The sequence below is a fragment of the Malaclemys terrapin genome, chromosome 2, assembly GCF_027887155.1.
Source record: "Malaclemys terrapin pileata isolate rMalTer1 chromosome 2, rMalTer1.hap1, whole genome shotgun sequence".
Lineage (NCBI taxonomy): Eukaryota > Metazoa > Chordata > Testudines > Emydidae > Malaclemys > Malaclemys terrapin.
Window position 1 is genome coordinate 273,512,070 of NC_071506.1, and position 15,329 is coordinate 273,527,398.

Sequence of the window (15,329 nt, forward strand, 5' to 3'; positions counted from 1 at the left end):
ATTTTTGTGAGAGCATGATGCCAACAAGAGTAGCAAAGACCTTAAGAAAGAAAACATGGTGAACATAACAAGGCCAATGCCATAACTACAAAGGGAAAAGATTCAGGTTTGTTTAAAAACAAAAGGAAGTTCTTACTCAGTTCATTACTGTTTCGGAATGTTAAATGTTATATTTATTATTTCATTATACTGCAGTAACATGACTACAATAGTATACACACCATGGCTATTCTGTTTAAATTCATCGTATTGGAGGAGTTCCAGTACACTGTGTCATATCCATGAGTCATGCAATGATTATGCTTGTGATATGTGAAACACAGGATTGAACAGATTGTGAGTCATAAATCTACTGGGTTTATAATCAAAATGTTAATTAGGAATGAATTAAGACTACATTTCAACCCCCTCCCTACTTCCAAAACCCCCAAACTTTTAACTTTCTCCCAGCCCACCCTTTACCCCAGGCAGATATTTATTTCCAGACACCATGAAATTTATCTTCCTTGAACTTGCTCCCCAACAAAGCAAACCAATCTAAAGAAGTAAACGTCTGGTTAGCAGAAGTAAGTGGAATACTGCTCTATCAACACTATGTCTGGGCCACAGTAACCACATACTCAGGATTCTGCCTTAACTTGGTACTGCCACTGATATAACGGCTGTAACCATACACAAATTATTCCTGTTCATATATAAATATAAACATTAAGCAAAGTTGAATGTAGCAGGGTCAAAATACCTTACCAACTTCTGCAGTTAAGGGTAAAAACACCACTGTTTCTTTTGCAACTAATGTTTAATAAGAAGGCTGCTTCAATTGCTGTATATTTACATCATTACATGCTGGGAACAATATTTTAAAGCATTCTTAAAAATTTAAACAATGGATTCCTCTTCTCTCTCTGCAGATAGTGGACGATTGGTAGGTTCAACACTTTGCGGAGAGTCTGCCATCTTTACCTCAAGGTGCTCATTAGTGGTCCCAGTGACACTGTCATAGGATGGAGGGAAAGATGTTGAGGACACAGTTTCTGACTTGTCTAAATTTCTACCATAATTTTCATTCACTTTCTCTGGAGCATCTTCAAGGATGTCACCATCACAGGTTCTATGACAGTATAAAAAAGAGGCCTGCTTCATGGAACGTTGCATCAAATGACTCCTGTAAACCCTCTGGATAATAATGGCAGAAACTTCCTCTTGTTTGTGTCTGATTGTGGTTGTGATTGGTTCATAAGAAAGCTTGGATGGATTAGCAGCCATAAACTTTTCCTCCATCTGTACTTTTAGAGTATCCATCTCCCCAGATTCTCCTAGCACCCGTTTAGTGAAAGCAAACAAAATATCCAAGCAGTGGATCCTATCTCCACTGACCAAGGGAAGATCCATTGCTATGAGCTCAATTTTGTTTGGTTTGGCTACACGTAAAGGTTCTGCCAAAGCATCTGCAAAGTCTGAAAGTGCCGAATACCCAATAAACTGAGTTGCCTCAGGATCAAATTTCTCCCAGACTTCATAAAACATATCAAAGTCATCTTCACCTAGAGGATCTGTACTTTCCTCAGTGGCAACATTGAAGTTCTCTAAAATAACAGCTATATACATGTTTACAACAATGAGAAATGATATAATGATGTAACTTACAAAGAAAATAATACCCACAACAGGTTTACCACATTCTCCCACAACTTCTTTTGTCTTTGGATCACAAAATGGAGGTCCAGTGTTTAAAATAGGACTGAGAAGACCATCCCAGCCAGCAGATGTTGTGATTTGGAAGAGACAGAGCATGCTGTTAGCAAACGTTTGGAAGTTGAACATGTCATCAATCCCACTCTCCCACTTAACATAAGCAAAGTTAGCCATGCCAAAAATGGCATAAATAAACATGACCAGAAAAAGTAAGAGGCCAATGTTGAACAGAGCAGGAAGGGACATCATTAAGGCAAAAAGGAGAGTTCTAATTCCTTTTGCAGCTCGGATGAGTCTTAGTATTCGTCCAATTCGAGCCAAGCGAATGACTCTGAAGAGTGTAGGTGGGAAAAGATATTCTAATACTTTAACAATGTTAGAGAGCACACTGCCTAAAAAACAGAAATGAATAATCAGTTAGAATTTCTAATTTTTGCTAATTATTAACCGAAAGAAATAATAGTATCAGTAAAAATGTGCTAGCACTGATGGATCTTGATTCTTAAAAGAAAAGGTACACATTTAAAAAAAGTTAAATGGCTTATCTGTAAAAATTTTTAAATTAAAACAATAACGGACCCCGATGGACAATATTTTTCAAACATTGGAGTACTGTGTGTTGCACCCCTAAAATCTGTATATAAACTATTGCACATGGAAAACATACAAGTAGGTGTTTTATGTGCAGCATTTTCAACAACCACTGGTACATGTGTATTTTTTGTAGGGGCAGGTTATGTAAGTGTATTTTAACATTTGGCTCTAAATGTTGAAAAAACAAAGCTCATATAAAAAAAACAAAACATGACACCAGAGTCATAGGCATTTCGGGTCTTAGATACTGTGGTGATGAGGGCCAAATAAACCAGACAGAGAAAAAGAGAGTAAACAACAGTGTAATCCATGCTAACAATGAGGCTTTTGGTCCCTTTCTAGTGGCATGATCCAGGGGTCCAAGGTTCAGTCACTACAGATGACCAGTCCAGAGGTGGTGTTACACAAGGAAAGACTAAATTCATTCAGGGCTTCCCAAAGTGTCCCATTGCAGCCCCAACTAGACTCATATGACAACAGAAAAAAAGGTAATCTTCCAGACATCAGCTGATCAAGGCTTGATGTAAATTTTTATACTTTTTTACACCCCCCTGCTAATTTTTCACTCTTGCTCTCCCTTTAGGTCTATTTATTTTTGCTATTTTCTAGGAACAGCTTGTGGTAAGGAGCACTATAGAGAAATACTTCTCTTTTAAGGGAGGTTTTTCCTTAAATCTCTAATCTTTATGGGGACCCACTTCTTTGCTCCCTGTTTTTCACCACTGTCAAAGTGGAATCAGGAAGAGGTTTGGATACATTTCTCTCAATACTCATACTGCCACACTAAATGGGGCTAATTATGAGGAGAGCAGATATTTTCCTTCCCTATATACCTTCTGCTATCACTTTTGATAGTATTTGCTTTAGAAGTAGTTAAATTAGCAGAACAGAAATTTTATTCCAGCTCTTCACTCCATTTCTGCATTAAACTCCCTTCAAACTAAACTCAACATATATGGGCCTGATTCTCCTCTCTGTTACTCTAGTACAGTGATGGGCAACCTGTGGCCCTCGGAGCACGTGCGGCCCATCAGGGTAATCCACTGGCGGGCCACCAGACCATTTGTTTACATTTGCACAGCTGCCTACAGATCCCATTAGCCAGGAATGGCGAACCGCAGCCACTGGGAGCTGCGGGCGACCGTGCAAGTGTAAACAAATGGTCTGGCGGCTCGCCAGTGGCTTACCCTGATGGTCCATGTGCGCTCCGCGGGCCGCAGGTTGCCCACCACTGCTCTAGTATTAATCCATTGACTTCAGTTGAGTGACTCCTGATTTCCACCAGTGTGAGAGGAGAATCAAGATAACTTTAGTCTAAATTAGACTGTCAAATAAAATGACACACTAATAACAATATACTACAGGCATGAGGACAAAATCAATGAGTTTGATGAGGACGACATGAGGATTTTTCCATATAAAAAGATTGCTCTAACAAGAGAATTGTCAAAGATAATGACAGGTTTCAGAGTAACAGCCGTGTTAGTCTGTATCCGCAAAAAGAAGAACAGGAGTACTTGTGGCACCTTAGAGACTAACACATTTATTAGAGCATAAGCTTTCGTGGACTACAGCCCACTTCTATATATGCATCCGAAGAAGTGGGCTGTAGTCCACGAAAGCTTATGCTCTAATAAATTTGTTAGTCTCTAATAAATTTGTTAGTCTCTAAGGTGCCACAAGTACTCCTGTTCTTCTTTCTGTCAAAGATAATGTGCTTGTTCACAAGAACTGTTGGAAAATTGTATGACATATACAAATATTTGTATTTTGGATATTCCCATATCTATTGTTATTCAGGATTTATCAATTAAAGTTGCTATATTTTAATTTCAATTTTTGAAACTGAGTCTCCTTTACAATGTGAATGTATTGTATATGCTTTAAAAATTGGCAAAATATTTCTTCATGAACCAAAATTACAGGTCATGATATCATATGATAAAAGATTATACAATCACTGAAGTCTGAAAAAAAAATCTGAATTTTAGTAAAAATTAAAATGTTTCACATCCCTAAAATAACCCCTAATTAACACAGAAAATTATTAATTTTATCATCTGAATTCTCTTTTCAGTGTTATGAGACCAAAGTATAATACTTATTATAACCTGGTGCAGTACATTTACAACTTTTCAAACAGTAAGAGAAAACACACTATTAGAGATTATATACAATGTATCCTTCCACTATAAAAAGTAGTTCCTTTTAAAAGATAAGATAAAACAATAGGAAAAGTTTATAAATTCCTGTTCTGTGCTACTTTGAATATATGTGTTGGTATTTATTCTTCTCACCTTTCTTTTCTTTCTCTCTTTTTAAAAAAAAATCTGTTTTGACTACTTTCCCCAACACTTTGTTTCTAACATCCTGGGTCCCATTTCAGCAACAGTTTGTGGCCAAGTAGCCAATTGCAACTCACTTTATTTTATGAAAACTAAATTTGGGATACTGAAGAAAATGTTTGTGTATTTTTACCTACCAACAATGGACACGATGACAACACTTAAATCAAAAATGTTCCAGCCATTGGCGAAGTAGTAGTGTCTTAGAGCCAATAATTTCATGATGCATTCTACAGTAAAGATGACAACAAAGAGTATGTTGATTTTGTTAAGAATGTAAGTCTTCTCTGGACTTTGATCATCAGTTTCTATCATCATACTGATCATGTTAAGGCAGATGAGAATCATGATGATAACATCAAAGGCTTGGCTTGTTACGATGTCAAATAAAAACCCTTGGTATTTGTTCTGTAGGATTAAAAAAAAAAAAAAAAAAAAAAAGAGTATTTAGTATTCATTATGAGAATGTAGGCATGCATAGAATAATAGAAATGTAGGGCTGGAAGGGACCTCAAGAAGTCATCCAGTCCATCCCCCTGCACTGAGGCAGGACTAAGTATACCTAGACCATCCCTGAAAAGGTGTTTGTCTAACCTGTTATTAAAAATCTCCAGTGACAGGGATTCCACAACCTCCCTTGGTAACATATTCCAAAACTTAACTAGACTGATAGTTAGAAAGTTTTTTCTAATATTGCACCTAAATCTCCCTTGCTTCATATTAAGTTGTTTATTTCTTGTCTGCCTACTGTGGACATTGAGAACATTTGATCACAGTCCTGTTTATAAGAGCCCTTACCATATTGGAAAACTGTTATCAGGTCCCACCTCACTCTTTTCTCAAGACTAAACATGCCCAGTTTTTTTAACCTTTCCCCATAGGTCAGTTTTTGAAACCTTTAATCATTTTTGTTGCTCTCCTCCAGACTCCAGTTTGTCCACATCTTTCTTAAAGTATGGCATCCATACCTGGACACAACACTTCAGCTGAGGCCTCACAAGTGCCAAGCAAAGCAAAACAAAACAATATAATCCACATATTATCCTTTTTCACAAACAGCATCACACTATTGGTTCATATTCAATTTGTGATCCATTGTCATCCCCAGACCTTTTTCTGCAGCTCTACTGCCTAGCCAGTTATTCCCCATTTTGTATTTGTGCATTTCATTTTTCTTTCCTAGGTGTAGTACTTCGCACTTTTACTTACTGAATTTCACTGTTTTGATTTCAGAACACTTGTCTAATTTATTAAGGTATTTTTGAATTTTATTCCTGTCCGCCAAAGTACTTGCAATCCCACCCAGATTGTTATCATCTGCAAATTTTATAAGTGCTCTCCACTCCATTATTCAAGTCATTAATGAAAATGTTGACTAGTACCAGACACAGGACAGATCCTTCTGGGATCCCACCAGATACATCAAATTTGACAGGGAACCATTGATAACCACTCTTGGGGTATGGTTTTTCAACCAGTTTTGCACCCACTTTATAGTAATTCCACATTTCCCAAGTTTGCTTATTAGAACGTCATGTGGGACTGTATCAAAAGCCTTACTAAAATCAAGAAATCACATCTCCTATTTCCCACAGCTCCCCAATCATCCCTAGTAACCATGTAAAATAAATGTATATACTCACTAGTGGATAGCTCCAATCTTTATCTGTTACAATGTTATTTAATTTCATAATAGGTAGATTATATATTTATATCAGAGTATACAAATCCTGAAGGATACTCTGTTTCAGGATAAATATACAAAACAGTATTTCTGCATTGACCTTCATAAACATTTAGTCTGTATAACCTTTATAATCAATGACAATTTCTTGGTGCAGAGTTAAGACTATGAACACTGTACACTAATGGAAAGAAACAGGTATATTGTATATATATAGTAGGTTTTTTTTCAGTGGATTAAGTGAATTTTACTATGGATTTTCACTGATTAGAGATATTTTAGTTGGAAGAACTCAGATGGTCTCACCAATGGCCTTGGGATAGGTTTTTGGGGTTTCTTGGATCCCAGTTTTTTCATTGCATTATAATATTTTCTCTGTTCTTCTGTCATAAAGATGTCTTGTCCACCTAAGTATATGGAGACAATGCTACTGTTATTTTTGATGAGAAAGAAACATTACTGCCATGCAAGCATCTAAATTATTGGAATCCAACATTTCTCTTTTTCTTCTATCCTTTCATCTCTTGCTAACCCTTTTCCCAGTACCTTATTAGGCCCAAAACAGTGCAGCAAGTTAACAAGATCTCCCAGAGCAGCAGTTCTGTGGTGACACTCTAGTGGCTCAGAAAGCAAATAAACGTTTAGGTTGCTAAGAGCCCAGGCATCTGAGGGAAGGAGCAACTTTCTCCCTGCCCCTCCAACTCATCTTGCTGCTTCCTCCATCTAAGGCCCACTGCCCAACCCCAGAGCTGCTCTCAGACCCTGTCCCACAGTGCTCAGCTCCAGTGCAGGGGAAGTAGTATTCATGGAACCATGTAGCTGGCTTCATAGACTCTTATGAATCAGCGCAGGCCCAATAGCCAAGAGTTACATGGCTAGGATAGAGGGGAATGGTATGGAGAAGGGGAAGCATTTCACTTGTAATGCTGCCTCTATTAAATTCAGTACTGATGCTGCTTCATGTAATAAATGTATATAGATATTTCAGAACTTCCATGTACTGCTGGCATGCTCTAGTTTGAAGACCACACAAGGAATATATCGGGCCTGGGAACATATCCAGTATACTTATCTTTTTCTTTTGTTGGTTAAAATTGTCAATAATGACACCGACAAAGAGATTTAGTGTGAAGAAAGATCCAAAGATTATGAAAACCACAAAATAGAGGTACATGTACAGATTATATTCCTCCTTTGGCTGTTTTTCTTTCTGCAAAAATGATAACCAAGATGAAAAATGACTGAGAATAGTATGGCCCTGGTCCTGAAATGAGTTCTGTATAGGTGCAGGGGTCCTCCCGCACAGAGATCCTTGCAGGATATCCAACTTGCTTCATCACTAGAAATGCAGAAAAAAAAACCTGTCTGTAATGCACAAAAATAAGGGATTATCTACCCAGGAGTTAGTACACAGCAAACTAGGGTGGGAATCTACAGTGCACCTGCTTGCCGCAGCTAAGCCACACACTGGGACTTTCACTCTGCTGTAGCAGTGAACACATGGTGAACTATGTGCAGTAAGCTGCTACACTCTAGTTTCACACCCTGGCTTGCTGTGCACTAACTCACTGTAGACAAGCCATAGGTCTTGCATTTCTGTGGTGGTGGGGGAGAAAGGGAAGCAGAGACTAAATTTGTAGTGTGATTAAAGTTAAATCCAAGGAGGCCACAGACAATGTGGATGACAATTTAACAAGGAACAATGTTTTGCCTAGAACTTGATTATCCTTCCGGATAAGCTGAAAATACCTTCTGAAAATATGCCAAATTCTCTGTTGGCATGTTTCCATTGAAGTAATTGGGCAGAGAATTAGGCTCAAGGTCTAGTATAACTATTTGTTGTTTTGATTTCCTTTGCAATCTTTGTTAAGATTATTCTGTGCAGAACAGATTCCTGTAATTGGCATTGATATTGATTAAAATTATGCTCAGAAACCTGTAGGGCAAAATCTCCCATTCCACTAATTGAAGACTAAGAAATTAGAAGATTGAATTTAGGGTTTTTTGTACTTCAGTATTCACACAAGGACACAAGATAATGTTTCTCTTTTTATGCATTTGTTTAAAATATTATCCATCGTAACTAAATATATGCCTGAATCCACTCTCATTGAGGTCAATGGAGTCATTACTGAGTACAGTGAGAATTGAATCAGACTTTCTTGGCATGATTTTCAAAGGTGGGCAGCAGGTTTAAAACAAATAAAAGGAAGTAGTTCTTCACACAGCGCACAGTCAACTTGTGGAACTCCTTGCCTGATGAGGTTGTGAAGGCTAGGACTATAACAGGGTTTAAAAGAGAACTGGATAAATTCATGGAGGTTAAGTCCATTAATGGCTATTAGCCAGGATGGGTAAGGAATGGTGTCCCTAGCCTCTGTTTGTCAGAGGGTGGTGATGGACGGCAGGACAGAGACCACTTACCTGTTAGATCATTATCTGTTAGGTTCACTCCCTCTGGGGCACCTGGCATTGGCCCCTGTCGGTAGACAGGATACTGGGCTGGATGGACCTTTGGTTTGACCCAGTACAGCCATTCTTATGTTCTTATGTTAATCAACAGTTTTCACTGAGGTCAGTAGGATCTGTTGAGTACTCAATACTTGAAAATCAGGCCACTTAATGAGGAGCCTAACTTCAAATTCTCCTGCTTTTGAAAATCTTGGCCTAGATGTTTCCGTACACACAAATGATACAGTGTGGAATAAGCAAAAGAATATTTCTCATTAACCACCTGTGTCAATATGATGAAAATCTTAATGTGTACTATCTGGCCAGTTGATATGTATTCTATAATCCATTTTGAAAGTATATTAAGTTCATTGCGAATTGACTTAGGCCTTGGCTACACTTGTGAGTTACAGTGCTGTAAAGGCTCCCCCAGCGCTGTAACTCACTCCCCATCCACACTGGCAAGGCATTTGCAGCGCTGTATCTCCGTGGTTGTAGCGCTGCATGTACTCCACCTCTCCGGCAGTGCAATACTTGCTATTCCTCTCGCTGCAGCGCTGCGGCGCCAGTGTGGCCGCCCAATGCACTGTGAATGGCCTCCAGAATTATTTGGCAGTATCCCACAATGCCTGTTCTAGCCACTCTGGTCATCAGTTCAAACTCTACCGCCCTGGCCTCAGGTAACCAACCATGTGACCCATCCTTTACATTCCCCGGGAATTTTAAAAATCCCCTTCCTGTTTGCTCAGCCTGGCGTGGTGTGGAGCGCTATCAGCGAATCTTTCCCGGTGACCATGCCTCCACGCGCCACACGAACCCCAGCATGGAGCAATGGCGAGTTGCTGGACCTCAGTGTTTGGGGGGAGGAAACTGTACAGTCCCAGCTGCGCTTCAGCTGTAGGAATTACGATACCTTCGGGAAAGTATCAGAGGACATGATGGAAAGGGGCCATGACCGGGACGCCCTGCAGTGCAGGATTAAAGTGAAGGAGCTGCGGAGTGCCTACTGCAAAGCCCGCGACGCAAACGGCCGCTCGGGTGCTCCCCCTGAGACCTGCCAATTCTACAAAGAGCTGGATGCGATACTTGGGGTTTACCCCACCTCCACTCCGAGCACCACCATGGACACTTCAGAGCCGGTGGGGGGTGGGAGGAGGAGGAGGAGGAAGAGGAGGAGGAAAATGGGAGTGATGGTGGTGGGCCAGATGGAGACACCCCGGAATCCCTGGAGCCATGCAGCCAGGAGCTCTTCTCGAGCCAGGAGGAAGGTAGCCAGTCGCAGTGGCCAGTACTTGGTGGAGGACAAACAGAAGAGCAGGTTCCTGAAAAAAAAACCATTTACAGGGAAGGAATTTTTTCGGTGCAGGCTCTTTGGGAGAGGAGGGTTAGGCATGCATGCCTAGATGCAGAATAGTGCATTGATGTGGTTTATCACATCGCGGTAATCGGCCTCGATAATCTCCTCGAATGTCTCATCCAGAACGTGTGCAATGTGCTTGCGCAGGTTTATCTGGAGAGCCACCGTGGTCCTTGTCCCAGCCAGGCTAACGTGTCCACACCACTGTGCCACGAGGGGACCATTGCTGCACACAGGCAAGCTGCATATGGGCCAGGGCGGAAGTCGCATTGCAGTAGAAGACCCTCCCAGGTCACCCTCAGCAGCGAGATATCGTCCAGGACGAACTCCTGTGGAAAATGTTGGGACAGTGTTCAGTGTAGGTGCCCCCTGAAGCTGTTGGCTCTCCCCGAGGCACAGAAACCCAGAGGACAGTGCAGCCCTGAAACAATCAGTCCCCCTTACTCACCATTTTGAGGCTCCCATGGGATGTGTGCACTCTGTTTCGGTCGGGAAAATTATGCTATTGTGTAGACCCTGTGTGTTTTCTACTCCTTAAGTGCGGGGGGGGAATCATTACTCTGTCTGGTATAAACAATGCTGCCTCTGTTAAATGTTGCATTTTGCCTATACAGCTGCATCAACCTTGAGACCTCAGCCGTCCCTCTTATCGCCTGCTCAGAGACTGCAAAGACTCAGGAAGAGACCGCAAAAAAGTAAAGAAGACATGCGGCAATCTATTAAAGAGAATGAGAAAGCACAGAACTGGAGGGAGAGAGAAAGCAGGATCCGCCAGGAAAATGCAGCGCACCAGCGGCAAAGCACCGCGCACCGACAGCAAAGCACTGATAGGCTCATAAGCATCCTGGAGTGCCAAGCAGACATTATCCAGGAGCTGGTAGCCATGCAGAAAGAGGATCAGTACCGGAAACCCAAACACCATCCCCCCCTACAGCCCTTGTCCCAAAACTCTTTCCGTTGTGCCCCACTGTCACCTCCAACCCACTTTCTGGGATGCGAAGTGATGCATCCCGGGGCATTGGAACAGGACCCAGAATCCCCCACACCCACGCCCCATTCCCACAACCCACGGCGCCAGAATGGGAAAAGGTGTTCTGTGGGATAGCTGCCCATAATGCAACGCTCACAATGGCACTGCAATTGCAGCAAATGTGGCCACGACAGTGCACTGGGCAGCTGTCAGTGTGGACAGACTGCAGTGATTTCCCTACTCAGCTGCAAGAAGTCAGGTTTAACTCACAACGCTATACATCTGCAAGTGTAGCCAAGGCCTTAGAGAGGACTAATGTCTGAGTGCATGTATCCCGCACCCAAACTTCCTCCCACATCCCCACCCCCTGACCCAGTCCGGAGCCCCCTCCCATACCCTGAACCCATCATTTCTGACCCTACCCCAGAGCCTGCACCCCAGCTCAGAGCCTATACCCCCTACCACACCCGAATCTCCTGCCCCACCCCAGAGCCCCCTCCTGCACCCCAAACCCTTCATCCCCGGTTTCATCTCAGAGCCTGCACCCCAACCTCCTACCCCCGCCCAGTGAAAATGAGTAATTAAGGCGGGGGGGAGAGCAAACAACAGAGGGAGGGGGAATGGAGTGAGCGGGGGGCATGGCAGGGGCATGACCTTGGGGGAGAGGAGGGGCAAAGATATTCGGTTTTCTGCAAATAGAAATTTGGCAACCCTACCCCAAGTACCAGAATTCCAGTCACTTCTGACTGACTTCTGCTAGAAAAGCCCCAGAATGTATAGAGCCCAGCAGTGAAGCAAAGCACCATTGGATACCCACTCCGAATGCTGACCGCTTACTCCACAGAAAGTCCCAGCTATTCACACACGGATACATGTTGAATCAGAAAGCAATATTTACAGTCTGTATGCCAGTGTGTACTATATAATATGCACCACTCAGTGTACAAAAATTCATTGTGCATGAACTGCCCTCCCACTCTCTGTGTACACAAGACTTCTATGTTCATATAGCACCTAATACAATAGAGCCCTGATTCGGGCCTCTGGATGTTACAGAAATATAAATATTAAATAAAATAATATTTGACAATTTATTTCAAATGGTTGTCATCCACTTTAGTTCAACCCTGAATTGCTCCTAGTTATAATTTCGTAGGCTTTGAATTTGACAAAGCAGCTTCCCTCTAAAACATTCACTGTACCAGTTAACTATAATTATGGTATTGCAAGTGAAATGTGCATATCAGATGTTGGAAATAAAGATCAGGGAGTCTTATCATAAGTGGACAACACCAAGAAAACAGTTAACAGAAAAGACTTATAACATTGTATCACTTAAAACTAACAAGTATGAAAAAGATGAAACAACTAAAAACCTGGAGAGATGGTCACCAGGGAGAATATTTAATATTTGTGACCTACCCCTGGTGAATCTACTGCTGCATACATAATGTCCATCCAACCTTTAAATGTCGCCTAGAATAAAAGACAAATTATTAAAATCATATTCAACTTTCAGGGACAGATATTTTAGCCTGTTTACAACATATTTGTGGCACTGAGTTGGTGCAAAGGGACTACAGTCGGTCCATAAATGCCCAGTAGATTTACTTCTGGTGTGTGTGTGGGGGGGGGGGGATCTCCCTGATGACATGTCTATGACACAGATGGGCCCTAGGCCTCTGCAGCCCACCATCTTCTTGCATAGAGGGCATGTCAGGAGAGGGAGGATGCAGACTGCAGTGATATTCTGCCATAGCACTCCTCCACTTGTATATGACCCATTAAGGACCTTAATTCAGTGGCAGACCAAAGCTGCCTGACAACAGGTTTAAATTGTATTGAGTAGGGGTTGAGCCCAAGATTCAGGGAATTGGAACTAGCCCACTAATGCTGTCTTCCCCCTTCCCATTTCTGGCAGGGAGAGAGTTTTGCCTTGAGTTTCATGAAATTAAAACAAACGTACCATCTTCCCAGGAGCTGCAAATCAGAGTAACATATGTTCAAACAGCTACATCATCAGTTTGTAGATCACCCCTAGACCCTACATGTCTGTACACTAGAGTAAGAGGCCCCACATGGCCTAACTATATTGCCAGTCTGAACATGGGCTGGAGGGGGAGAGAAGGCTCTGTAGGGCCACTATTACCACTTTGCACAGTGGTGGGTAAGAAATCAGCACCATGACACCACCCCATTGTGCCAGCCAGCAAAAAAAAACAAAACAGAACTTACCACCTGAAGAAGAGCCAGATAACCAGAACCAACGTTATCAAAGTTGACTTTACCATTTGTCCAATATATTTTTTGTGTCTCATTATAGGCTGTGCAATTCTGTTTGTTCTTAATACTTTTATTTAATACTGATTTTTCTTCAGTCATGTTAACGCATTTTCCAAATCGTCCTGCCAATTGGTTCACTCCCATGATACTAAAAATGAGCCAGAAAATAAGGCAGACAAGCAGAACGTTCATGATGGAAGGGATGGCACCTATCAATGCATTTACAACCACCTTAAAAGTGAAATGAAAGAAAAGCATACAGTTATTATAGGCATTATAGACATGAGCATGGCCCTAAATAGCTATTCACTACATTCAACTGTTTTGAAAAATCTAAGCAATCCCTTGTATGCATTGTTGTTTTATTCATTACAGTCCCAGGATATTAAGAGACAAGCTAATAGGTTTTATTAGACAAGGTAATATATTTTATTGAATCAACTTCAGCTGGTGAGAGAGAGAGAAGCTTTTGAGCCAATACAGAGCTCTTCTTCAGGTCTGGGAAACCTACTCAGAATGTCACAGCTAAATACAAGGTGTAACAGAGTGTTTAGCATAAGTAATTAACATATATTTCAGTGGACCATTCAAGGTGAAGTGACCCATTAACATCCCTCCATCCACAGGGGACAAAGGAAGGTGGGGGGGAAGCAGCTAGGGTGGGGGTTCTTAGTGGGTTATAGATTGTTGTAATAAGCATAAATCCAGTGTCTCTAGTCAGTCCATGATTATAAATGTCTAACAAAGTTATGAATTTAAGCTCCCAGATCTCTTTTTTGAAAGTGTTGTGCAGATTTCCTTTGAGGATGAGGACTGATAGGTCAGAAATAAAGTGATCACTTTGTGAAAAGTGTTCACCCACAGGTGATAGGGTTTTTGTCTTTTATCATTTTCCTGTAGGAGTTCATTTGAGAGTGTAGTAATTGTCTGGTATTGTCCAAATATCAACTATGTGGGTATTTGTGAGGTACACCACATGTTATGACAGGCCTGGGTAGGACCCATGGACCTTGAAAGGTGTGTTGCAGGGGAATGGGGGGCGGGAGGGGCAGGGAGTGTTGATCATTGTGGCAGAGGAGAAGATTGCATCATGGAATGGGCCACCCAAATCCCCGAGAGAACCTGCTTCAATATGGAAATGCCCCAACAACAACTGTGTGGGTGAAACCAGACAATTACTATGCTCTCCAATGAACTCACACAAGAAAATGATAAAAAAGATAAAAACACCATAACATGTTCTGACTCATGTTTAATGGAGATTTTAACTTCCACTGTGGATCTTATTACATCTGGCTAGGTGCTTCAAAGTGTAATCTCTACTAATGATCTCAAGAGTCAATAAATGCAAAGCTGTCACATCCTGATTAGGACATGGGCTTCTGCTCATTGCTGGTCCCAATTTTGATCTCTAGTAAAGGACAGACATGGACTTCAGAGTGGAACCCTGTACCCCAAACAAGATAGATATGGGTGATATTTACCTTCACACAGGTCACAGCCAATAGGGCCAGCTGGATTCCCATAGGTGACATTTTGCAAGAGAGGGGTCATGCAGGCCACTGGGTGTTACACCCAAGAAATATCTAAAGATAAAGTGGGAGGCTGGACTTCTTTGGGAGGAGTAGGGGGAGTGTCAAACTGACTACAGGTGTAGTATGAAACTTACGCTATATTCGGGTGAGCACATTTAAGATTCATAATAAATTCCAAACCCAGGCAAGTTCCTTATATTTGTTTCTTTACAGGTTTCAGACACCTTTCATCACATCAGGAAAAATGGAAAGAAACCACAAATATTGTACTATTCAAGTTTGCACTTTCTGTGGTTAAATGCCCCAATGACCTGGGGGGGGGGGGGGGGAGAATTTTTAAGTTCTGTATAGCTTATGTAGAAACTAAAGCATTTCCCAGACAAAATCTTTAAGATTGTGTTAAAGTTGTAAATAA

The 15,329-nt window shown here is 41.5% G+C and overlaps 1 protein-coding gene across 2 annotated transcripts in view; it reads right to left on the reverse strand.

The window, feature by feature from the left end:
- Positions 1 to 502: 502 nt before the first annotated feature.
- Positions 503 to 15,329, reverse strand: part of LOC128833204 (sodium channel protein type 5 subunit alpha-like) — an 81,124-nt gene continuing 66,297 nt past the window's right edge. For both annotated transcript variants that reach the window (XM_054021229.1, XM_054021228.1), the window contains 6 exons: positions 13,332 to 13,610; positions 12,515 to 12,572; positions 7,387 to 7,524; positions 6,625 to 6,725; positions 4,772 to 5,042; positions 503 to 2,087 (listed from right to left, as the gene is read on the reverse strand). In XM_054021229.1, coding sequence (XP_053877204.1) covers positions 880 to 2,087; positions 4,772 to 5,042; positions 6,625 to 6,725; positions 7,387 to 7,524; positions 12,515 to 12,572; positions 13,332 to 13,610 — 2,055 coding nt within the window. In that variant the 3' untranslated portion in view covers positions 503 to 879. The remainder of the gene's footprint in view (positions 2,088 to 4,771; positions 5,043 to 6,624; positions 6,726 to 7,386; positions 7,525 to 12,514; positions 12,573 to 13,331; positions 13,611 to 15,329) is intronic.